The 26,816-nt window shown below is 43.5% G+C and overlaps 1 protein-coding gene across 9 annotated transcripts in view; it reads right to left on the bottom strand.

Annotated features, from left to right (window-relative positions):
• The window catches only part of DOCK9 (dedicator of cytokinesis 9), a 989,328-nt gene that overhangs the window by 262,877 nt on the left and 699,635 nt on the right, over nucleotides 1–26,816 (bottom strand). For all 9 annotated transcript variants that reach the window (XR_011194943.1, XM_069205169.1, XM_069205175.1 and 6 more), the window contains exons 33-34: nucleotides 18,377–18,497; nucleotides 2,757–2,890 (exon numbers count right to left, since the gene is read on the bottom strand). Coding sequence is in view for 8 of the 9 variants with exons in the window: in XM_069205169.1 (XP_069061270.1) it covers nucleotides 2,757–2,890; nucleotides 18,377–18,497 (255 nt within the window). In the remaining variant the exon portion in view is untranslated. The remainder of the gene's footprint in view (nucleotides 1–2,756; nucleotides 2,891–18,376; nucleotides 18,498–26,816) is intronic.

Genomic DNA, 26,816 nt, shown 5'->3' with positions numbered 1-26,816 from the left:
TGACTCTACTAGTGGTGGCTTGTGCCAATAGGCTCTCCGAAATAGGGTGATATGTAAGGAAGGTGGGGAGCTGGCTTATGGCAAAATGCCACTTGTCCATTCCCTGGTAGACATGAACAGGTTCTTACCCAAGAATCCAGGTGGGTGCCAAAAAGTTCCTTGTTAAATAATAACAAAGAAGACTGTCTCAGTTGTCGAACCTCATAGCACGTCAGTCTTCAACAGAATGTAGTTGCAGATCCACTACCTAAGCTGCCCTTCTAATAACTATGGCAAAGAAAATCAACTCTTCTGTAGAAGTACTGTGGAGGGAGAATGGGGGGGGGAAATGAGGGGACTCCGGCTCTGTGTTTAGTCCACTGGTCTCTTGTAGGTCCATATAGAAAGCGTCATTATTGTTATGTCGGGAAAAATCATACTCACAATCACCATCAACACCAAATGCGGGCTGGTTCTGATCAGAGACAACCCAGGAGTTGTCAGAGAAATGGAGTGCAGCCTCTAGGTAAAGGCATTGTCTTGTCTGAGTCATTCAGGTAAGACAGTAAGCCAGTGTATGCCACTTTGTGAGTTATACAAAATTTCTTAAAATCAGTTCTTGCTTCTAGAGGAAACCAGTGGAGATGTATCAAGATAGGAGTTATCTGATTGTATTTTTTGGATCTAGTAACCAGACATGTAGTAGCATAGACAATGGCTCTTAGATGTGCTACTGTAGATTTGGGAAGGGCCACCCATACAACAAGTTGATAGGAAAACAAATTTGTCAATTCTGCAATATCACCAGGTACAACCAGGTATTGGTCAATGCTAAATCTAAGGGACTTGGCATATGGGGATCACTAATGGGGAAATACCTAGAGAGTGTAGAGTGTTGAGCTATTGCTGGACTGGCAATGAAGAGTCACCAGAAAAGAGTTGTAAAAGTTCTATTTTCTATGTGTTCATTTTCCGGGAGAAAGGTCACCCAGATGACTTGTTTTTCACGGGAGAGTTTCAGATTTGCTACAATTTGAGACTCTTAAGTACAACCGGATGAATGCAGGAACCGAATTTAAGTATGAAAATATTTTTGTCTTCTACTATTGAGATCAAGGGTTCCATATAAACATTTCAAAGTCATGGTGAGAGGATGGAGCCTTGTAAGACTTTGCATTTAAATGGGACCTTTTTCAGCTGCATTCACTGCCATTGACTGCTCAATGCATGTCCACTAACTAAAAGGGTGAGAATGCTAAATCAAGACCTGGATAGGACAGTGTTCTTGTTTTCTTGATGCTTTCCGCCTGCCCATCTTCCACTACTTTTTTTTTAAATAACAGATCAATCTTTGCTTAGCTGTTCTTTCCTCCCTTATATTTTCAATGGAATTGTTATTCTACATGTTTTTGTGCCAGTCCCTTTGTGATCCTTTTGTCACATAGAATAATGAGACTCAGTTGTTTTTAACAATAGATCACAGCAAACACAACAAAGGCACTCAAAGGAGAACCCTAACTGCTGGAAATCCATTGTCCATGTTTTTTTATGGAGTGCACATTCCTGCAATGGAGGGGAACCCCTGGTGCTACTCGAAAAAGACTTCTGAAGGATGAGAGCGTGAGAGGAACCAGTCTTGGGAAAAAATAATCTTTGGACCTACATTAAATGTGAAGTGCATACGTAATCTGCAAAGACTCTTGGGTTTTGCTACAACATTCCATTTGTGACTCAGATGAATGCTGTGTCCTGCTTGTGGCTTCTGCCTTTATCATGTCAGTTTTATGCTGGCAATGTTGCTATGTTTTCATTGTGGTACACAGCTTGTGTCCATGAGTTCCAGGCTTCTTCTGCCAATCCTGTATTGAGGGATCAAGGTGGCACTATGGGAGCATCATGTGAAAGGACAGTTGACTCTATGGAGTTTTGAGTTTGCCAGAAAAGTTTCCAGAAGGACATGACTTCTAATCAAGGCATTCCACCGTATGCAATTTTACATTCTCTTTTAACAGTCTGACACATTCAATCTTGACCTTTCTGATCATGCACTAAACATGTTTACAAGCCTTCTGGGGTTTCTATGGCTAGGGGAGCATCGATTGTCCATGCAACACATTTGGGAAAACAGCAGTTTCCCCCTGTTAATCACTCTAAAGACCATCTATATTTTTGCAAGAATGTTAAAACTTAGATTTTCTATAAGTGCCTTAACGTTCGGTGGCATGGTCCTTCAGGTGTTAATGCCAAAGGGCTGTACTGGACATTTAGAAGCAAATTTAAAACAAAGGAACAGTGCTTGCTTCAAATTGAGATGAAGCTGAAAACCATGATAAAACCGAACTGAAGAATTACAGTGTTCTAAACCGGAGTATATTTTTAAACTATTTTTTATGTAATCTATTTCAACTTTATCATAACACTGAAGGAAAACAAAAATGTTATTGCTTTATGCTTGTACGCCCTTATTTATTAACAGGAAATACAAATACTGGTTTCTATTGAATTAAGTGTAAAAAAGACATAAAAAGGATATAAGGCACAATGATAACGCAATTTATAGTACAAATTGTGGGTACAATCAGTCAACAGAATAAATCCCTTTATCTGCACGAGGACTCGAAAAAACAATATTGCATACTTATTCATAGTTTAGTAGGTACTGGCAGAACTAAGACAAATCCCTATATAGTTTAAATTGATTAAACTAAAGAAAGGTATCTTCTAAAATGTGATGAATGTCAACTCTGCAAGAAAGCTACAAACACAACGTTCTTTACCTTGTCAAGAGAATTGCTCTTTTCGCAATTCCTTTCTGGAAGACTGTTTCCTGAATCAGTACTTATCAGTGAGCCTCTGGAATCCGCATTTCTCACACAGTTGATATTTGGAGTAGATGAGGTGTGTGGAGAGGCTTAAATATCAAAAAGTTAAAGAGCATTTAGAATGAGTTAACTTCATGTTTTATTAGATTTTAGAGCTAGACATTTAAATAATAAAAAAGATAAAAAGATAACTGTCATGACCAAGCATTTTAAAGGTGTATCTCACTTGTGCAAAACACATAATATAATTAAATTATATATTCTGAATGACATGAAATAAGTAAACAACTCTCACATTACATATACCCATCCTAGAGTTTGAAAAATAAATTCAAGGAAAACTACTAAGCAACAACTGTTCACTATGAAACATTGAATGTAAAAGGTCTCATTATGTTTATTGTTACAACACAGACTGCTTGAGTTAGAGTTTAGCAGACAGGATATTGCATCACAAACATGAGGGATTTTCCATCGGCTGCATTACAAGTGTCATTGGCTATAATGCAGATGTAATATGGAAGGTGGGATATCTGCCATGTTTGTGACTGAGTATCCCATCTGCCAAACTCTAAATAAGGTCCTTACCTCCTGAGGTAGTGGCCCTCAGGATAAGCATCCAAGGAGGAACTAAAACCCCTCTTAACAGCATCCTCTAATGAATTGAGCAGATATGGCTTACTTGTCTCCAAGGTGCGTTACAACACTGGAAATGAAGGTGATGAACGTAACAGTGGAATATTTGTCTTATTGTAGCCTCCAATCTAAACTCTTCAGAGAGCAGTGTTTAGGTAAAAGTTGGGCTAGTGACTTGCCACCAAGAAAGTGGAAAATATATTTTGAATGGGGGTGGGCTTAAGTAACAATCTTTGCTTACTTTACTCCTCTCAAATGCCACCAAAACATACACAATTTATTTTCTGACCTGAGAAAACTTGTAGGATAAATTAAGAATGTCAGTCAAGTGCACTACCCTCAAATGTGAATTATGCAACTAATAAGCAGTGACATGTCTCATGTGGTCAAAGCTGTATTATGGGTGCTAGATAAAGAAACACCAAGAACATGTATTCTAATCAGGGGAATGTGTTTTAAGTTTAAATGGAATTGTTGTCTGTAACGCTTTGTAATGTTCACTGTTGCTAAGTAGAGATTTGAAGATGAAAAAAATCACATGGACCAAAATGGGTTTTTGTAGTTTAAAAAACATGAGACCACTTCTGAATCTACTGCCTCTGTAAGCCTCACCACTCTTTAATAACAACCAGTGATCTGAACCAGGAAGCACCAGGGGCAAAGGGGTTGTGGGTGCTCATAATGGAGAAACATTTATAGATGAAGACTCTCCAGTTTACAACAATAACACAGCTTTTGCCTGGTCTTACATTAGATTATCCTTAACAATCGACATATGGAACTACAATAAGGGACAGAGAACCATTGGAAGTATCCACACTATGTATTAGGCTACACATCAGGCAAACAGATTACAGAGAAATAAAAAGCTTAAGGCTTCCTTAAATTAGCAATCTTTAGTCACAAAGTGGAAACTGTTTCAGATTACACCATAATACATTTGTTGTTGTATTTCTGCTATCTGGCTAGCATGCAAGTACAAATGTTCCCCTTGCACCCAATGGCTGGAGCTTATGAAGTCTTAGGAGTTAAATCCTCGAGGGTAATCATATGTATTTCGGAATTAAGAAATGTATTTAAATCATAAAAAAGGATATTGATTGAATGTGTGGAAGTGGTATTCATAGGCCAAGATGTGATTCTGCTAAAATATGTATTTATGGGTCTAGAGCCACTAGATTTTAATCAAAGAGCAAAGCAGGCCACTGTGATTTATCAGAAAGCTGCCGAATGGCTCACATGAACTTTAATACATTAGGAAAAGCTTTACAAACCGCCCTGAGAATAATAATAAATGGGGAAACCTATAAATATGCCCCCTAGAAGATAATAATAGATTTCTTTGATATCCCTCTGCTCTGATATGCAGACGACAAACAGATGATTATAACACTTTCCAAAGACTCAGACAAACGAGGCGCTCAACTAAAATTCTGCCTCACTGCTGTCTCTGACGGGACAGGCATTAACTGCTTCAAGCTCAGAAGTGAAAAAAACTGAGATGATGGTCGAAGGTAACCAAAAGATCATCTGGTCCACTGTCTGGTGGGCTGACTCAATCCCAATCCCAAACCCAAAGTAAAAAATTTAGAAGTCTGGTTAGACCTAAACCTCACTTTTGACTACTAAGTCAAGATCCTGTTAGCTTGCTGCTTTAGGGTCCTGAAATGTTTAAAGAAAAATATTTGGTTTCTCCCTTCTTCAGCCCAAAAGACTGTGGTCCAGGCTATGGTCATTTCCCACATGGACTGCAGTAATGTACTATATCTTGGCCTATCTCAGATGCTCTTAACACATCTACAATCCCAAATTTAGCATTCTGACTTTTACTGAATACTTCCATGCATTCCTCCATTACTGCAGATCTCAGAGGGATGCAATGTGGACTGCAGTAATGTACTATATCTTGGCCTATCTCAGATGCTCTTAACACATCTACAATCCCAAATTTAGCATTCTGACTTTTACTGAATACTTCCATGCATTCCTCCATTACTGCAGATCTCAGAGGGATGCAATGGTAGCCAGGCAGCAGACAGATTCAAATTAAGGCTGTGTGCTTCATGTATGGGCTTTGTTTTTAATATTATTGCAAGATGTACCATTTGCCCAAATTTTGAACGTGAGGAGAATTTCGGGAAGATTTCGTTTTTTGCCAAGTGTACCATTCAAGTAATTTTCAAACCTGAAACTACAAACGCAAATGTGAGTGGCACTGTTTTGAAAACCAGAGGTAGTTCCTTTAACATGGGAAATCAAATACTTTGTGTAGATTTTGTACACAAGCTGGGTGTTCCGGTAAGCTTTTTAGCACAAAACTACAAATCTGAGTGGCAGAGTTCTAAATGTGAGCAACCAGAAATGATTCTTAAATTAGATATTTTTGTAAAATATCTACCTGAGTGGACTGTTCAGGTAATTTTTTGAGTGTGAGGAGTTTTTCATGTAATTACACATAATGTCACAGTCATTTCGAGTAATTACGTGACAGCAAATTACAGGAGTGTCACATATCCCTAAATAACAGCTAATAAATAGGGCCACAGGAAAAACATGGATAATTTTTTGATAATGAAATCAAACACATGAATCATCTGGTTAAAATGTGCTAGTAAGGATCCTGATAAGCATACACTGGACTGCTGTGACCCATTTTTGATGGCAACAGTTTTTTCTTTAATTTTCAATGCAGATTGTACGGATTATTACTACAGACCCATGGACTTTACCAAGCTCCTTCTCTCATTGAAATTCATCTTTAGGCTTAAAAATCTTAATGATTACAGCCTCCCTTCCCCTTAAAGAATGTGGGGTAGTGAGCCATGTGACAGTGATGTTATATTTAGCACTCTTCAAAGGACATCCTAGAAGGGATCGCTAAAGCTTTGCATCTGTCAATAAGCGTTTGCCTAGAATCCGAAATATCAAAGGTTGGCTCTGGACTGCCCTTTGCAGGGTGATGAATAATATTTAAGGTAGATCACTTCTGACCACTCATTACCCTTTTACTTGTCAAATTTGATATGTCCTGAGTAAAATATGTATATTTATGTTCTCACCTAGACATTAACCTGGGAAGTCAACACCTAAGTAGTTTCCAGACAAAAGCCAGACTTTCCTTAAAATTTTGGAAAAGAGGTATCTCCAGGTTCCAGACTGCTGCCAGTCTTTGCATTCATCCATGGTTGCACGAACACTAACAGCCTCAAATTGCACCCTGCTAAGTCAATAATTATTTTAGCCCATGCTTACTGCTTTTGATGAAAATGGACATGGACAGGAATTTGCCCTACATTCTTGAACGCAGAGAGAAATTCAAAAGGTTTAGTTGACTGGAAAACTACACTGGTCTATCAAATTTCCATGTCTAAAATTGTTTGTTACCTTAACTTGCTTCACAGAATGATCCAATTTTCAACATTGCCCCACTCAACTTTTGTGATAGATGTATTTGTCCATTCCAATTTAGTCTAGTACAATTCACTTTATCGCCAAGCAGATCCTTAATGGCATTATTGTATACTCAAAATGAAGCAGCCAGCATTCTTTTTGGGCTAAAAATATATGACGTGTTGGATAAATTCAAATAAGTCCCTGTCTTCTAGTTAAGAAATACATTTTCTTTAAACCCTTGTCTATTATGTAGGGAGTGTTTTACAAATTGCACCTTTTTGTCCTAAGCCTATTATTAAGATCGACTGTAATCTCTTTCATACAGCAAGACTCCTTGCTTATAGCCATTTAGGGCTCTCTTCCTCAATGAGGATGCCAAAAGATGGGTCATGGCTGATACTATTAACTAAAGACTTGATTATGCAAATCGGCTTTATCTGGGACTCCCAGAAAATATCCTACATCAACTACAAGTAATTCAGCCCCCAATTGAACTCCTGGGTTGTTGGGTGTATAAATGTAGTCATGCTTGTCCTCACCTGCACTCCCTTCAATTGAATTCCGCAGTGTACAGAGGGCTTTGTATGGTTTCTCCCTTAGCCTCCTACAGAATGAGATGAACAAAATGTTCCCTCTAAAGCCCTACACTCATCTATAACAAACCGAGTAGTTATTCTCAAATTTTCAAGACACACATTAGGAAGCAGGAGCATTGCTGTAAGCACCACTCACCTATGGAATTCTCTAAATGACCATGTGTGTGCAATTCCCTCCACAGCCATGTTTAGATATCAGGTGTAAACATGGTCATTTTCTAACCAGGTTAACCCCATTAGAGCTCAGTGCCAAGAGGCCTTCAGATGGATAAGTGCTGTATAAAATCCATAGAACATAACATAATTAACAAGCAAAATGCTTCAGTAATGTCCTTAGCGCACTCTGCTTCTAGTTGTCTCTTTAGTGTTCTTTAAGAGTAGATATGATAAATTCACAGGGAGATCATTGGGGTTCTCTGGCACAGACTCCCAAAATTCTAACTTTTCTTCCTTTGGAATCATAGGAAGATCATCATGCATTTAGAGAGGAGAGCAAACAAAAGATGGCTCCTTTTTGCTTGTTTCTTTAGTGCCAAGAGGCACTCTAATTGAATGTATGGGCTAAAGAAAATTATTTTTGGTTAGGGAGAGATATTAATCATTCTGCCTTACTAAGTGTATTTATCCACTAACAATAGGCCCTATATGTGCAAGTCACAGAGGTGATCCCAAATAAACGAACAAGTTACTTACCTTCGGTAAAGCGTTATCTGGTAGAGACTCTATCTAGCTGCAAAATTTCCCAGGTGTCAAACTGGATCCAGTAACTTGAGCAGGATCCCTGTGCACGCCATTGGGTGGCTTCATTTCATTCCACGTGGCATGGTCGGCACCGAATGAGACGTCGCAGTCACCTATATAGGCACTACCCAAGTACGCAGATGCCATTTACTTTTTGTTCATAACTTTCTCTGCCAGGAGCGCAGAGCAATGAAATGAACTGAGGATTGTGTGTCCAAACTAGGGCCCTGACCCTAGTAAATGAGTCTGCAGAGCAGGGAGGCATGGGTAGGTATAAGGAATTTGCAGCTAGAGTCTCTACCAGATAACGTGTTACCAAAGGTAATTCACTTTTTCATCTGATAGAGACTTTTAGCTACAAATCCCTTACCTTCAAATAGATACCAAGCCATACTAGCCTGGCGGTGGGCTGCGGAGACATTTTCCTACACTAGGAAGTCCTGTAGGACCAAATGGGCTGTGGTCACAGCTTCATCCCTGGTGTAATGGGCCTTCAAAACCATTGGGAGGCTGCTTTTTGGCCAGTGCATAGCAGACTTTTTGATAAAGAGAACCACTGCAAAATGGTTTGTTTCTGTATTGCCCAACGATTCTTTACTCCCATATATCCCACAAGAAGTTGGTCTTCCACCTGGAATTCTTTTGTGCGGTCAAGGTAGAACAACAATGTTCTTTTTGGGTCCAGTCGGTGAAGACGCTCATCTACCTTAGAAGGATGTGGGGAAGCAAAGAAGATGGGCAGGGTGACAGACTGTCCCAAATGAAAAGGGGTCACACTGTTTTGAAGGAGAGAGGCACGGGTGTGAAGCACCAGTTTATTAGGAAACAGTGTCCGATATGGAGGTTTAGACGACAAATTCTGCAGCTCACTCACCCTCCGGGCAGATGTTATGGCCACGAGAATGGCTGTTTCGATAGTGAGCAGCCTGAGGGGACAATTATGAAGTGGCTCAAAAGGAGCACACATCAGGAATGTAAGAACCAGGTTCCAGTCCCACTGAGGCATAATGAAGGGCAAAGGTGGAAACATATGTACAAGCCCTCTAGGAAACCTATTTACAATAAGGGCCGTAAATAAAGAGGGTTGGTCAGGCAGCTGCAAAAAAAAGCGGAAAGAGCAGACGTAGCCCTTAAGAGTACTCAGAGCAGAGCCCTGTTGGGCAAGATACAGAATGAAAAGAATATCAGACAGAGAAGCAGAAAGAGGATTTATAGACTTTCCTGTACAATATTTTACATATTTTGCCAATGGCAGGCGTGTACCGTTTTGGTGGATGAACCCCTGGCTGCCAGAATAACATTAGAGACTTCGGAGGGAAGATCAAAAACTGTCAACTGCCACCACTCAATCTCCACGTATGAAGGCGTAGGTTTTAGTGGAGGACCCTCTCCTGCTGTGACAGAAGATCCTCACCAAGGGGCAGCCTGATTGGAGGACAGATGCTCATTTTCAAAAGCTTGGGATACCAGACTCCCCGTGCCCAGTCCAGAGCCACAAGGATTACTTTGGCCCAGTCGTTCTTGCGCTTATTGAGAAATTTGAACAGAAGTGATATGGGCAGAAAGGCATACAGGAGGCATGAACTCCACTCAAGATGAAAAGCATTGCTGAGTGATTGCCGCTTAGGAAACTGAAACGCACAATACCCCATTGTGTGTTCTCTTCAGAGGTGAAAAGATCTAACCAATGCTCTCCTCACTGCTGAAATAGTCCTTGCACCACCTCCGAATGGAGACGCCACTCATGATCCACTAGGCATCGCCGGCTTAGTTTGTCTGCCCTGAAATTTAGAGAACCTGCCAGGTGTTGAACCACCAGGGTTATGCCCTGTTATTCCAGCCACGTCCAGAGGCGCAGGGCCTCTTGACAAAGGGTCCATAGCCCCACCCCACCTGGCTTGTTGCAGAACCACATTGCTGTGGTGTTGTCCATGAACACTTGCAGTACCTTCCCTTTGACAGAAGGAAGAAATGCTTTTAATGATAGCTGGATTGCACGGAGTTCCAACAAGTTGATGTGAAGCCCCAATAACACCAGAGACCAGAGTCCTTTGATCTCCACCTCTCCCAGATGGACACCCCATTCCAGAAGTGTTGCATCTGTCACTACTGTGAAACTTGGTTGGGGAAGGGAGAGAAGTCTGCTTTTGACCCAATCTCGGTCCGTAAGACCCCACACTGCAGTTCTTTTGCAGTTCCCTCCGAGACCTGGACCATGTCAGAGTGATTCCTCTGATGCTGCACTCACTGAAACTACAAGACCCGCTGCAGAGCCCACACATGCCATCTGGCATGATTCATCAGCAGGATGCAAAAGGCCATGAGGCCCTGCATCTTCAGAGTCAGTCTCACCGAAAAGCAGAATTCAGGCCAAAACATAAGTATCATAACCTGAATATCCTAGACTCAATGACCGGGAGAATAAGTGCTATGTCCAGAACTGCTCAGATGAAAGGAAGCATCTGAGAAGGAGTCTGGAAGTGGGAGACGACAGCCTGGGGTGAGCTCACCTTCAACAGCCAGTCGTCGAGGTAGGGAAAGACTGAAACCCCTAACCTGCGCAGATATGATGTGACCACTGCCATCACCTTGGTGAAAACCTGAGGGGTGCTGGTAAGGCAAAAGAGGAGCACGGTGAACTGAAAGTGATTGTGGCCTATCTTGAACCACAGGTAAGACCTGTGGGTAGGCAAGATAGGGATGTGGAAATACGCATCCTGCAAGTCCAATGCTGCAAGCTAGTCTCCTTGGTCTAGGGCAGACAAGACCTGAGCCAAAGTGAGCACCATGAATTTCTCCTTGACGAAGAGATTGACAGTCCATAGGTCTAGAATAGGGCGACGGCCCTTGTTCTTTTTGGGTACAGAAAATAGCGAGAATAACCACCATTGCATACCTCTGACAATGGAACCCTTTCTATGGCTCCCTTGGTCAAGAAAGCTGTAACTTTCTCTCGGAGCAAGTTCATATGATCCTCCACCAGCCGTTCATATGTTGGTGGTATTGGGGGGAGGAGAGAATTGGAAAGGGAGGGCGTAGCCCTTTTGAATCATCTGCAAGACCAATGCATCCGATGAATGTGGGGGAAATAATGTGGACTTCTTCCTCCAACTGGGCAAGCATGGTCCTTCAGAATCAAACTAGGAGGGCTTGGAGGCTGCAGCTGCCGGGGGGCTAGATGGCAGATTACTTCTGGTTTCCAGACCCTCTAGATCTGAAGGCACCGCACCCTCATACTCGCATAGCTTAGGGAGCTCATGCAGGACAGTAGCTGGCTTAGGGTTTGCGCTGTGGCACAACCCTTCCATAGCCATGAAAGGGGCGAAAAGCAGACGGGGATGAGGAGGTCGCCAAGAGACCCAGGGACTTGGCCGTGGCCCGAGAGTCCTTAAAGCCCCTCAGCGCAGAGTGTCTTCTCATCAAACAAAAGTGAGCTCTGCTGCAGGGCATACCCATCCAGGTTTGCCTAGACATCCCCCCAAAAGCTTGATGTTCTAAGCCAGGCATGGCGCCGTAAGGCCACCGTTAACAAAACCGCTCAGCCCAGCACATCAGTTGTGTCCAGAACAAGATGAACTTTGCTGCATCCCTCAAATCTTTTACTGCTTAGGAGAAGATGGCCCAGGCCTCTTCCGGGACCTGTGGCACCACAACCGCCTCCCATAAGATGTGCAAGAAATGGCCCAATAAGCATGAGGTGTGCACTGACCTCAATGCCAGGATGCTGGGAAAAAAACATCTTCTTCCCAAGTTGGCCCAGCCTCTTGGATTCGCTGTCCTGGGGAGCAGAAAGGAACGTGGCATGGAAAGTTGAGGCTTGGCCTACCAAGCTCTCAGGTTTAGGGTATTGGCTGAGGAAACTAGGGTCCCCCGATGCAGGGTGATGGCGCTGGGCAATTGTCCTGTTTACTGGGCTTGGACCAGGTTCCCAGCAGGACATCAGTAAGTGCCTCATTAAAGGGCAAAAAGGGTTCAGAAGAGGAAGCCCCAGGCTGAAGCACTTTTGTCAAGATTTTAGTCTTGACTTCCAGTGAGGGCAGTACGAGGCCAAGAACCTCCGCTTCTCTCCACACCACCATTGCATAAGAAGCTCTCTCCTCCGTAGCCACAGGAGGGGGAAAGAGCAAGCCAGAATGTAGAGATGTGTCAAGTCCACTGGCATCTCCTAGTTTCTCATACCAGTCAAATGAAGTACACTCTAGCGGGTATTCTAAATGGTCCAGTGACCCCTCCCAATCTTCCCCATGCCTGGCTGTTGAAAATAAGGCTCAGGCAACGATCTGGCACCCATGGGTGGCGTCAGCACTTAAATTGGCAGTTCTGGCTCCAGATCATCTGGGATAAGAATGGGCTGGCGAGGCCAGTGGGCGCCGGGAGTGTCGGTGTTGGGGCCTGAGAAGGTTGCATTGGTACAACCGGTAGTGATCCTTATTTGAAATCGGATCCATAAGACCCCATCGGAGCAGAGGCCAAAGCTGTCAGAGTGGAAGATGATGGGGCCTCCTCTAATCCCACAGGGCCCAAAAGCGCTCTGGAGGGGTCGGCCTGCTGAAATACGCAGCGCATGGCCTCAAAAGTCTTTGACTTGAGCAGTGGTCTCACTGGGTCCCAGAAACGGAGGTAGGTGCGGAGGCAGACCTGGCAACGACTCCGTGGAACTGTGCCTCGAAGGCCTACATTCCCACTAGTCACGTCATCCCATGGATGAAGTGAAGTCGAAGTCTACTTGGACTTCTTTTTTTGCCTCTTTGCCGAGTGTCCCAATGACCTCGAGTGGGATGAAGAGGAGTTAGGTCTCCTGGAGAAATCCCGCAACCTTATCCTCGACTGGCACTGAGACCTACGAGAAGTAGCACTTGCCAAAGTCAACTGCCGGGCTGCAAGCAGCTTTAGGGACCGCACCCGCAAAGTTTTCGGCGCCACTACCCGGCAGTCCGAGCACAACTTGGAATTGTGGTCGCGCTCGAGGCACCATAGGCAGACAAGGTGAGGGTCCATAACTGACATGGCGTGGTGATAGGCACCACATGGATTAAATCATACCTTTCTGGATGACATCCTTCTACACACTTTGAAAAATATTCGACAAACATGCCAAAAAAAAGCCTGTCAAAAAACAACAGCAGGGTGGTTTTCTCTGAATCAGCACTAACTGCTGCAGAAAGAAAAGAACTGACGTCTGGGTGGTGCCTATATAGCTGATTGCAACGTCACATCCGGCACCAACGATGCTACCTGGAACCGAATGAAGCCACAACACGGCGTGCGCAGGGGTACTGCTGAAGCAAAAGTTTCTGTATCCAGTCTGACACTTGGGAAATTCAAAGGTAAGGAATCTGCAGCTAGAAGTCTTTATCAGATATATACATTTAAATACATTGCATCATGTATACTGATGGCAAATGAAATTATTTTTGTGTGAATTTGTGTCTCAGATTTTGTTGGGGTTCTCTCTCTATTTTGTATGTCCACCAGAAAGTCTATCTATTTTAGAGCATTGGCCCGGCCTGTCGTTCCTTGTAAATATAGTGGGTGCAGGTATGTGAGAACAGGCAAGAGAAGCTCATGAACATTCTGTGATGGTTCCAGCACTTTTAGTGTGCTCAGCTTAGTATCTCGGTGTGACTATGGTGCACATCTGAAGTAGGAAATGGCTGAAGCTCCTCATCCGAGGCCTTTGAAGAATCGAGAGATGGAGAAAGGATCCTCACCCTCTTCCAGGATCAGATGGTCGACAGTGGAATATGAGTCCTTAACATCCACAGCTACATCAAGAGCCACTTTAATGGCAAGCAAGATACTGACACAATACAAAGAGTGAATTGCGACAGAAAGCTGAAGAGGAGTGAAACACCTTGACAAAATATGTTGAAAAAGGTACCAGCCTCAAAAAAAAAAATAGGATGTCAACCAAGAAAATGTAGTAGGACAGGGTATAAGTCACAAAATAAACCACATAATCTGGAGTTTCCTGCTGGTTCAAGGCACGTTTTAAAATGTTCTTAATGTGACAGCGTCAATTTTCATCCCTCCTGCAGCCTCAGTATTGGAGCAACACCAATCTCTGTTTTTTTCAGTTTACTATGCAATTTAAGTGTTCTATTTGAGGAGTTAAAAAGGCACTCTGGACAGTTGGAGTTGGTTCCAATGGTGCTGGGGAGATCTTCGTAAATTTCAGGTTGACATTTAAATTCAGAAACTGAGAAGTAATGTCAGCGTGTTTGCAAGTTCTGGCATGTATCTGAAGGAAGAGGTGCAGGGCGATTCAAGCCAAGATCAAGCATTTCCTGGTATGACAGGTTCTGTCTTTCTTGCAGTCCATCTTCCTAGGTTGAGGATAAGCAGAGAAGACCTCTGAAATGATAGTCCTGTGCAGACAGACGGCAGCTACTGACTACAAATCAGAAGGCTTCGAAGTCCAAGTCTGTTCCTGAGAAACCATTTGTAGGAGGGTGGACTGGCTTGTAGTGAGTACCAAGGGGTACTTACACCTTGCACCAGGCCCAGCTATCCCTTATTAGTGTAGAAGAGGTGTCTAGCAGCTTAGGCTGATAGTAAAGGTAGCTTAGCAGAGCAGCTTAGGCTGAACTAGGAGACGAGTGAAGCTCCTACAGTACCACTAGTGTCATATGCACAATATGATAAGAAAACACAATACACAGATATACTAAAAATAAAGGTACTTTATTTTTATGACAATATGCCAAAAGTATCTCAGTGAGTACCCTCAGTATGAGGATAGCAAATATACACAAGATATATGTACACAATACCAAAATATGCAGTAATAGCAATAGAAAACAGTGCAAACAATGTATAGTCACAATAGAATGCAATGGGGGCACATAGGGATAGGGGCAACACAAACCATATACTCTAGAAGTGGAATGCGAACCACGAATGGACCCCAAACCTATGTGACCTCGTAGAGGGTCGCTGGGAATGTAAGGAAACAGTGAGGGTTAGAAAAATAGCCCACCCCAAGACCCTGAAAAGTGGGTGCAAAGTGCACCTAAGTTCCCCAAAGAGCACAGAAGTCGTGATAGGGGAATTCTGCAGGAAAGACCAACACCCGCAATGCAACAACGATGGATTTCCAGACGAGAGTACCTGTGGAACAAGGGGACCAAGTCCAAAAGTCACGATCAAGTCGGGAGTGGGCAGATGCCCAGGAAATGCCAGCTGTGGGTGCAAAGAAGCTGCCACTGGATGGTAGAAGCTATGGATTCTGCAAGAACGACAAGGGCTAGAAACTTCCCCTTCGGAGGATGGATGTCCCACGTCGTGAAGAGTCGTGCAGAAGTGTTTTCCTGCAGAAAGACCGCAAACAAGCCTTGCTACTTGCAAGGGTCACGGTTAGGGTTTTTGGATGCTGCTGTGGCCCAGGAGGGACCAGGATGTCGCTAATTGCGTGAGGGGACAGAGGGGGCGTCCAGCAAGACAAGGAGCCCACTCAGAAGCAAGCAGCACCCGCAGAAGTGCCGGAACAGGCACTACGAAGTGGCGTGAATCGGTGCTCACCCGAAGTTGCACAAGAGAGTCCCACGACGCCGGAGGACAACTCAGGAGGTCGTGCAATGCAGGTTAGAGTGCCGGGGACCCAGGCTTGGCTGTGCACAAAGGAAATCCTCGGAGAGTGCACAGGAGCCGTTGTAGCTGCAAAACACACGGTTCCCAGCAAATGCAGTCTGGCGTGGGGAGGCAAGGACTTACCTCCACCAAACTTGGACTGAAAAGTCACTGGACTGTGGGAGTCACTTGGACAGAGTTGCTGAGTTCAAGGGACCTCGCTCGTCGTGCTGAGCGGAGACCCAGAAGACCGGTGATGCAGTTCTTTGGTGCCTGGGGTTGCAGGGGGAAGATTCCGTCGACCCACAGGAGATTTCTTCGGAGCTTCTAGTGCAGAGAGGAGGCAGACTACCCCCACAGCATGCACCACCAGGAAAACAGTCGAGAAGGCGGCAGGATCAGCGTTACAAGGTCGCAGTAGTCGTCTTTGCTACTTTGTTGCAGTTTTGCAGGCTTCCAGTGCGGTCAGCAGTCGATTCCTTGGCAGAAGGTGAAGAGAGAGATGCAGAGGAACTCTGATGAGCTCTTGCATTCGTTATCTAAGGAATTCCCCAATGCAGAGACCCTAAATAGCCAGAAAAGGAGGTTTGGCTACTTAGAGAGGATAGGCTAGCAACACCTGAAGGAGCCTATCAGAAGGAGTCTCTGACGTCACCTGCTGGCACTGGCCACTCAGAGTAGTCCAGTGTGCCAGCAGCACCTCTGTTTCCAAGATGGCAGAGGTCTGGAGCACACTGGAGGAGCTCTGGGCACCTCCCTGGGGAGGTGCAGGTCAGGGGAGTGGTCACTCCCATTTCCTTTGTCCAGTTTCGCGCCAGAGCAGGGCTGAGGGATCCCTGAACCGGTGCAAACTGGCTTATGCAGAGATGGGCACCATCTGTGCCCATCAAAGCATTTCCAGAGGCTGGGGGAGGCTACTCCTCCCAAGCCCTAACACCTTTTTCCAAAGGGAGAGGGTGTAACACCCTCTCTCTGAGGAAGTCCTTTGTTCTGCCATCCTGGGCCAAGCCTGGCTGGACCCCAGGAGGGCAGAAACCTGTCTGAGGGGTTGGCAGCAGCAGCAGCTGAAGTGAAACCCCGGGAAAGGTAGTTTGGCAGTACCCGGGTCTGAGCTAGAGACTCGGGGGATCATGAAATTGTCTCCCCAATGCCAGAATGGCATTGGGGTGACAATTCCATGATCTTAGACATGTTACATGGCCATGTTCGGAGTTACCATTGTGACGCTATACATATGTCGTGACATATGTATAGTGCACGCTTGTAATGGTGTCCCCGCACTCACAAAGTCCGGGGAATTTGCCCTGAACAATGTGGGAGCACCTTGGCTAGTGCCAGGGTGCCCACACACTAAGTAACTTAGCACCCAACCTTTACCAGGTAAAGGTTAGACATATAGGTGACTTATAAGTTACTTAAGTGCAGTGGTAAATGGCTGTGAAATAACGTGGACGTTATTTCACTTAGGCTGCACTGGCAGGCCTGTGTAAGAATTGTCAGATCTCCCTATGGGTGGCACAAGAAATGCTGCAGCCCATAGGGATCTTCTGGAACCCCAATACCCTGGGTACCTCAGTACCATATACTGGGGAATTATAAGGGTGTTCCAGTATGCCAATGTAAATTGGTGAAATTGGTCACTAGCCTGTTAGTGACAATTTGGAAAGAAATGAGAGAGCATAACCACTGAGGTTCTGAATAGCAGAGCCTCAGTGACACAGTTAGTCATAACAGAGGTAACACATACAGGGCACACTTGTGAGCACTGGGGCCCTGGCTGGCAGGGTCCCAGTGACACATACACTAAAACAACATATATACAGTGAAATATGGGGGTAACATGCCAGGCAAGATGGTACTTTCCTACACCATTGCAAATGCCTGCCTTTCCAAGACTTGATCTTTAAACAAAGAAAGCTGTGTCACACTACCCTTGTTTGCAGTGCTGCTCTACTTCAGAGCAAGTACGAAATAAGATTTGCCTGATAGGCAGATTATGACAGGGCCTACCAATGTCTGCCCTTTTTGTTGTGCGTTAAGTGGGGTCAGAAGAAGGACAGGTGATCACACGTGAGCACGGCAGAAGGCCGACTTTTTAAAAATACTTTGCAGATAGAGCTTCTTGCTTATTGACTCAGTGTCCTCTCAGCTTCTCAACAGTCTCTTGCACCAAATGAGGCTTAGCTGCAGCTTACGATGAGTCAGGAGTTCTGCAGGCCTTGAATAAAACAAGTTATATTAATAGGAAGAGATTGACTGTATGCCAGAAAACACCTCAACTCTAATACCTCACCAGATACCTCAGCCCACCTCCTCCCAGTGACAAAAGAGCTGCATGGTGCTGGGCACTGGGTAGTCGACGTTTCACTTGTAGCCAGTGGTGTCCTTTGTGATCTTGCCCTATCACAGCTGCCTAATAGCCTCTGCTCTGGACGAATGGCAAGGAACCGCAATGTTGTCCCTTTTTTGTCAATAGTGCAAAAGTCGATTAATAGACTCAAGAGGAGTATAAGAATTAGAACCAATAAGATATCTCGTATTGTATATTTTTGAAAGTTCTGTAAAAGAATGTCTTGATGTTACAATGGCAAAACCAAAAGTCCGGGTGAACAGTTCAATTTAAAACATTAAGTTATTTACCAGTCCCGGAGATGGCTCCAAACAGTTCTTTATGAAGGCTGCTGTCCAACGTGTTGCTACATTTCTGAGGGGTTCCAACATTCCCAGGAGGCAAACTGCTAAGAAAGTCATCTTTTGCGCTCTGCGAAAACCCAATAAAGCAATATAAAACACATTTTGAAATTATTTTTTAATGTGAGTCAGGCCAAAGACTGAAAGCTTATGAAGAACCTGGCATGCTACAATGCTAACAGACATCTGTCAACAGCAGTGATAACAACTGCAAAACAGGGGTGGCGACTCACGATTCTAGAGAGTAAGACTCTATTGACTAAATCTTTGAATAGATTTAGTAAAAAAAAATAAAAAAAAATAATAACATTTACATTTTCTCTGCAGGCTGAGTTTAAAATGCACAGTTAGCATGCAGTAACATTAACATCAGAAACCAATTTATCATTACTAAGCAGATATACAGTGATGTAGCTTCAGGGCTGGGGGGCGGGGGGGCGTTGGGTGTGACACCCCCTAAATAAATAAATGTTTGGCTTCCAGTTTTGTCTGGTGTCCCTGAACGGGTCTACTAACTTTGTGTCTATCTCCGTGTAAGCCAAGAATGGAAGATAAAACAGTGAGTAACCTATTATGCAAATGGGAGAGTCTGAAAGAGATGAAGAGAGCCAGACAGCCAGAGATACCCATCTGGAAGCTGAATTTCAATATATGAAATCAGATAACCTGGAATTAATGCGGGCTTCACTGCTTGCCCAAATTGTGTGATCCTAGGTAAATCTTTTATTTCACAGAGTCTCCTTTTTAACTACTTATCGCATATGAGAGCACCATTAAATATTTCAGTTCAGAATGTCACATTTAGGCTTTGCATACCATTAACTTGCTTCACAGTTCACTAATGGTATGGTTGCTGGAGGAGATGGGGGGCAACTATGAATATTTCTAGCCATTGTCATTGTTAATAAACGTCTCTATGTGCAGGATTATAATCTCTGCTGCTGCATCTTTAAGAAATATACTTTTTTGAATTCTGAAGAGATTGTACCATATGTTTACTTTATGTTTGTTTCATGACATACATAACAAACGTTTTCATGGTTTAGCTCGTACATGGACACTTGGAGCCAAGCCAGACCCATGGCTCAGTTCAAGCTCAGCCCACTCTAATAATTTGCCTGAGCGTCTTCCTCTATTTGAAATTGGGACTTAGTACGTGGGGCGTCAGTCACTTAATAAAATGGTTTCTAAAAGGCAAGGACTACAAACATGGAGCCATGTCCACCTGCACTGATTTGAGAACCCCGCCATCAAGGCTTCTTGTAGCAGAGACAAAGAAGAGTGCATGCAATGAAAATACATTTAAAATAAGTAATTCAAAGGCACTTTTTGGAATTCACAAACACTGGCAGTAGTAGGTTTGGAAAGTTGTTCCAGCCTCAACTTTCAGGGCATACTAATGGAAACCAAACACCCAAAATGTGATACGATGAATGCTTGGAAATAGTCTAACCAGAGGCAATCACTTAGGGTAGCATTCCAACCCATCGTTTTTGCCCACTGTGCCACTCTAGAAAGGGGCCAGCCTAATGCAAATCAGTAGTGACCCTGTTCCTCATGAAAAAAAGTCCATCCCAAACTTTGGTCATCTCATTTTTCCACCCTGCAGCCGACTGTTTTTTAGTTGAGAAATTTGAGATTCACAAGTTCTGAATCAAATGTATGCTAACTGCAGGTGCTAAAATGCTATTCTGATGAATATGTTTCTGTGTGGGTAGAGCTTACGGCAGACCATGAGATACTAGTTTTGTTATAAGGCTTGGAGGTTAGCTCCATACATAGGGATCACTCACTGCTCCGGGCTACAAGGTCCTTCTAAAGATGGGTATACAAGTACAGAAACCCAGACATGTCTGTGGAGATTGATTCCTAACATGTTAGGTACGTCACTTGGTTGAGGAACATTATGGTGAGTTTTACTCTTTCCACAATCACACAGCAGCCAAGGAAATAAGGTACAACCAGCCATCTATAATGGTTAAGTACCGTCCCGTATGTCAGCAGAAGAAAGCCAATTTATACATGATAAAGATATATTTGGAAATCTAAATTTATGACCAGTTTCATAGACAAGAATATCCTAGATTTAATCAATGTTAATAAACATATGGAATTAGCCAACGTTAGCCTCTTGATCTTCAACATGTAGCATCTTTCTTTTAATTTTGCTTGAAAAGCTTCAAATGTGTCAAACTATTTTAAAAAAGTGTTGCAATGCCCTTATCATAATGCACACGTGACTAGGTTCACTTTCAGAATGCACTGAGCAGAGCTCTTTCCGTTGTAAGGCCCTGGTAGTGCTGTTAGAAAGTTTTGATGCTGTGGTCCTTAACTGATTAAAGACAGTAAGTGGACTTTATCTGGTTGGGACATTGTTTTGCGTGAACACAACAATAGTTTCCTGTACCATCAGAAGTTGGCGGTCAGGACTTATTTTTTAGGTTTAGTCAACGACAGAGCATGCACTGTAGCATCCAGAAGGAGGCGTACTCCCTCTCATCCTTTGATTCAAGGAGGAGACAGGGCTTGATTTACTGGCGTCTCTTGAAGTGCTTTCTACACCCGCTGTGTGGGGCACGACGAACCAAGACTGGGCCAGCCTGCACCCATCAGATCCCAGAGGGGGCCGGGCTATCAATCTTAGTCCTCTGACTTTGGCCTCAAAATGGGTAAGAGAAATTACCAATGCCCTCGGTACGATAAACTATCAACCTTGTTAATACCATAGCGAACCTTCACACAAGTGCACAGGGTCCATTAATAAAAAGAGATTCCGAGTACGAGGCAGGCACGGCAACGGATGCAGGGACTAGCAGAACTCAGAATATCCCCTGTGTCTCCAATAAACTGCTGCTATTCGGGGTCATCTCTCATCTGTCTCCTAATGCCCCCAGCCCCCTTTACAAAAGCAAAAGAAGAGGGGGAGGGGAGTCCTGTGCATTCCCCATCTAATTCCATGATTTTAACTGTTATTCAGGAGGGGTGAAGAGCTGACTTCAAGAAAAGATGACTGGGTTACCCTTCATGATGTTATCATATTGAACATAACATCGTCGTTTAAGGCTATGGAAGCCCAGGTAAAAGAAAACTCTCTGGAAAGCCCAAGCACTGATCCAAGTACTATAGAAACTAATGTGGCTAACTGCTGACAATATTGTGACAATAAATTGGCTACCCCCCACCCCAATTTCATCACACCAGCTGGTTGAAAAAAAGGGGGCCTCCCAAGAGTTTGGGACGGGACAAGTGATGTTTCCGCCTCCATATAGTGAACACTTTAATATACCGTCGGATTGACACCTGCATCACAACAAGAGAGGCTATACAGGGAGTGCAGAATTATTAGGCAAATGAGTATTTGGACCACATCATCCTCTTTATGCATGTTGTCTTACTCCAAGCTGTATAGGCTCGAAAGCCTACTACCAATTAAGCATATTAGGTGATGTGCATCTCTGTAATGAGAAGGGGTGTGGTCTAATGACATCAACACCCTATATCAGGTGTGCATAATTATTAGGCAACTTCCTTTTGTTTGGCAAAATGGGTCAAAAGAAGGACTTGACAGGCTCAGAAAAGTCAAAAATAGTGAGATATCTTGCAGAGGGATGCAGCACTCTTAAAATTGCAAAGCTTCTGAAGCGTGATCATCGAACAATCAAGCGTTTCATTCAAAATAGTCAACAGGGTCGCAAGAAGCGTGTGGAAAAACCAAGGCGCAAAATAACTGCCCATGAACTGAGAAAAGTCAAGCGTGCAGCTGCCACGATGCCACTTGCCACCAGTTTGGCCATATTTCAGAGCTGCAACATCACTGGAGTGCCCAAAAGCACAAGGTGTGCAATACTCAGAGACATGGCCAAGGTAAGAAAGGCTGAAAGACGACCACCACTGAACAAGACACACAAGCTGAAACGTCAAGACTGGGCCAAGAAATATCTCAAGACTGATTTTTCTAAGGTTTTATGGACTGATGAAATGAGAGTGAGTCTTGATGGGCCAGATGGATGGGCCCGTGGCTGGAATGGTAAAGGGCAGAGAGCTCCAGTCCGACTCAGACGCCAGCAAGGTGGAGGTGGAGTACTGGTTTGGGCTGGTATCATCAAAGATGAGCTTGTGGGGCCTTTTCGGGTTGAGGATGGAGTCAAGCTCAACTCCCAGTCCTACTGCCAGTTCCTGGAAGACACCTTCTTCAAGCAGTGGTACAGGAAGAAGTCTGCATCCTTCAAGAAAAACATGATTTTCATGCAGGACAATGCTCCATCACACGCGTCCAAGTACTCCACAGCGTGGCTGGCAAGAAAGGGTATAAAAGAAGGAAATCTAATGACATGGCCTCCTTGTTCACCTGATCTGAACCCCATTGAGAACCTGTGGTCCATCATCAAATGTGAGATTTACAAGGAGGGAAAACAGTACACCTCTCTGAACAGTGTCTGGGAGGCTGTGGTTGCTGCTGAACGCAATGTTGATGGTGAACAGATCAAAACACTGACAGAATCCATGGATGGCAGGCTTTTGAGTGTCCTTGCAAAGAAAGGTGGCTATATTGGTCACTGATTTGTTTTTGTTTTGTTTTTGAATGTCAGAAATGTATATTTGTGAATGTTGAGATGTTATATTGGTTTCACTGGTAATAATAAATAATTGAAATGGGTATATATTTGTTTTTTGTTAAGTTGCCTAATAATTATGCACAGTAAGAGTCACCTGCACACACAGATATCCCCCTAACATAGCTAAAAATAAAAACAAACTAAAAACTACTTCCAAAAATATTCAGCTTTGATATTAATGAGTTTTTTGGGTTCATTTAGAACATGGTTGTTGTTCAATAATAAAATTAATCCTCAAAAATACAACTTGCCTAATAATTCTGCACTCCCTGTATAGTGCAGCTAATGCAACTTCACTAGAAAGTAGAAGCAAACTGTTTACTAGCACTCAACACCAAACCTTTTTGAACTTGCCCCCTGCACTCCGATGCCACTCTACATTTTGGTGCTCACTAATGTTCCCATGTTCAAACAGACACAGAACGAGAGCTGGAGGTTCTTAAAAATAAGACGATTCAATAGTTAGGGAAGGTAGCTGGATGTACTAATAAACCTTTTAATTACATCATTATGACACGTAGGATCCAGTAGGTGGGAATAGGGGAGAAGACAGTATTGGTGATTGTTTTCAATCTCAATGTTTGACCCAAAGTTTGGTAGAAACGTTATTATTGAGATAAGGATGTATTGTCCCTCTCCCAACCAATATCACAGCTGTTCCACTGGGCGTCTTTTATAATCCTAATTATAAACCATGGACCCAGCAACTTCAATTTTACAGCTTCCCATAGTCACAGTTTTATAGTTAATTGATGGATCGAAAATACAATTTCAATATGAAAAATGTGAAAAACAGCACAATAAATATATAAAATAAGCAACAATTAGGTAATTGCTTAGTTGATTAGTTTAAAAAAGCATAAAAACCACTGCATAAATAAACATTGAGGATAAAAACTTGCAACGTTTTTTCCCTCCGCCTCGGTTGGCTGCAGTTGCGCGGATACTTTTTGCCTGACAAACTCTGCTGCATAGAGAAATGTAGAAACTGCTGCCACACCTACAGATGAGGAATGACTCTTGCAGATTAGATTCTTAGGGCGTTTATACGATGTCAGAGATAAAAGCCCACAGAGGGAAACAATTAACGTAGTTTGGGGATAGCACATTTACATCAGGTGTTCCTCAGTTTCCACAAAAGAAATAGAAGAACAATTTGTCTGCCCAGACTAAGAGAAGTCCCATAATGCAGTGTAAGTAGCAATTGGTAAAGTCCCATATCTGAACTGCAGAAACAGTGTACGTGCACGTGCTGGACGAATTTAATCAAGGGATTCCTCTGCTTTGGGCACAGATTTCTGCATTTGAAAACACCTGGTAAGTCTCACCCTATGGCTGGACTGTTCATTTTTTGCAGCAATCCTTCCCAAAATCTAGATTTAACCATTTGTGCTGCACTAGCTGGGACTGACGAAGGGTCGTCCCAGAAATTAGATAGACCTATCTCCATACAAGCCATTTTTACATACCTCAGTCACTTGATCTTGAGGGAAGAATGAAGTCTGGCAATGTCAGTAAGACCCACTGTGTAATCTTGTAGGTCCCTAGTGGTCCAACTACGCACCCAATATAACAATAGTCTCATTGGCGGCAGGTCAGTAACAGAATCAAAGCCAAGATTAAATGACTACTGCGGGGAGAATTGGAAGCCATGCAGCCTTTCTGGCCATCCTAAGGATCACTCCTGCCCTGTGGAATATTGTATGAGAGCTTTAACAATCTGTGGTGCCCAGGAGCCAGAGTCGTACAACCAGACCCACAAATAATTAAATTTTGCGGCCCTTTCCAGTACTTAACTTCTCAAGTGCCATTCACCCTCTTCTTCTCAGTGTAGATCACCAATTTAGTCTTGGAGCCATTGACTTTGAGGCCATAATCGGTGCAGAGTAGACAGAAGCTATCAACAAGTTTTTGGAGGCCCATCTTCGTTTTTGCTAATAAAAGGGTGTTATCAGGATAGAAAAGGCCTGGAATTTTCTGCCCTGAAAGGGGAGGGTAGTCATTTGCACAGTTGGATAAATACTTCACACAGTAGCAGTGGCGTAGCGTGGGTTGTCAGCACCCGGGGCAAGGCAAGTAATTTGCGCCCCCTAACCCGTGGATTTTAGCACTCGAGTCTCTTCCACTAGATTAGTTAAAGAACCCCCCCCCCCCCCCCAGATGTTGCGCCCGGTGCGGCCGGCCCCCCCTGCTCCCCCCACGCTACGCCACTGCACAGTAGTAGTGATATCGTGAAGAAAAAGGATGGGAGCTAAAATACAACCCTGGGGGATGCCTTGGTAAACACAAAATGGATCAGTCAATTCGCCCTTAGTGCTGCATCAGATCCTAGCATAGTTTCCCTCATAGAGGTGTACTTTGATCTTTAACACATCTTCCTTGGTACCAGATCAAAAGTGGCACAAAGGTCGACAAACGCCACAAATAGGCCACCCTCATTTATTTAAACTGTTTTTCACTTAACCTGGAAAAAGTGGAAAAACTAGTCAATGGAACTAGCGTTAGTTCTATAGCCTGTCTGCAAGTTGGACAGAACATGGTTGTCATCATTCCACTCCAGTAACAGCTCCAAAATGTGTTTACAAAAGACCTTCTGGAGGTTATCTAAAAGGCTAATTGGGCTGTAGTTAGACGGAACGCCAGGACTCCCTTTCCTAAAAACAGAGACAATCTCTGCCCCCGCCATGTGAGCGAAATCAGTGGCCCTAATTCTATTGCATTACAGACTGTCCAATTTGTAGAGGACACCTGTTTTTTTAATGCTGGAGTTCCTGCTGCGAAGATTAATCTAATGGCAAATGTTTTCCTGGACGTTTGCGGACGAGGTCTCCAAGAATGTAGCTCAATTTCTTCACTCCCAGTCAACTTTCACTTGCTTTATTTTAAGCCTGTACCTGACCACACATACTATGATCTCTTGGCTGTTTCCACTTTTGATTGACTGCAGTAGGGTTTTCTTTGCCTTTCTACAGGGTTGAGGGAACCACTCCTTCTAGGTGCTCTCTCTCCCTGCACTAACTGGCCTAGCAACAAAATATTCCTTGAGCCTGTCAAAAAGTTTAATATGTTCAGCGATGATCACTTCACTGTTCCCTAATTATCATGCATGCATCTGTGAAGCAATGGTCAAATACATGGCAAATATAGCATTTGGAGAACAATTCACTTCCTCCCACCTCATGTTTCCACAATTATTTGTGGCCTTCTACTTTTACATATGCATTCCAGATAAGGTTGAAAGATCTGAAGAAAACAGCAGTTGAATATATAGTAATAAGAGGTCATGCTCACCCTCATCCCGTGCTAATACTGCTATAACTTCCATTTATTCCATAATCTAATATCTAAAATAATGTAATCAATGAAGCTTGCATAAACTCCAAGTCTGAATTTAGGGACACGTGTAGCATCAGAGCGCAAGCAGCTATTGTACACTCGCAGTCCATGGGCTAAAGTAGTGTCCACTACCTAAAGGGCAGTCCTATAGAGATATCTCTTAAACGAAGATGATAGCCTCGGAATTCCACCATGTTTGATCCTTGTAATAGGATATATCCTGTCATATAATGTTTGGCGCATATGAAAGGTTTAGATCACCCACAATTGTTAAGTAATTGGAGCCTGAGTTTCCCAACAAAATCTTGTCCAACGCATGAAAAGTTGATGATTTGAAAACTTTCCACAGACTTCGATTATAAATATTAATTAACACAAGGGGCACACCCTTTGCAAAAGACAAAAATTAACCCTTGAAAATCCCGTGATACGGTCTG

The sequence above is a fragment of the Pleurodeles waltl genome, chromosome 8 (genome assembly GCF_031143425.1).
Source record: "Pleurodeles waltl isolate 20211129_DDA chromosome 8, aPleWal1.hap1.20221129, whole genome shotgun sequence".
NCBI lineage: Eukaryota > Metazoa > Chordata > Amphibia > Caudata > Salamandridae > Pleurodeles > Pleurodeles waltl.
This window is presented reverse-complemented; position numbering and strand designations above follow the sequence as displayed.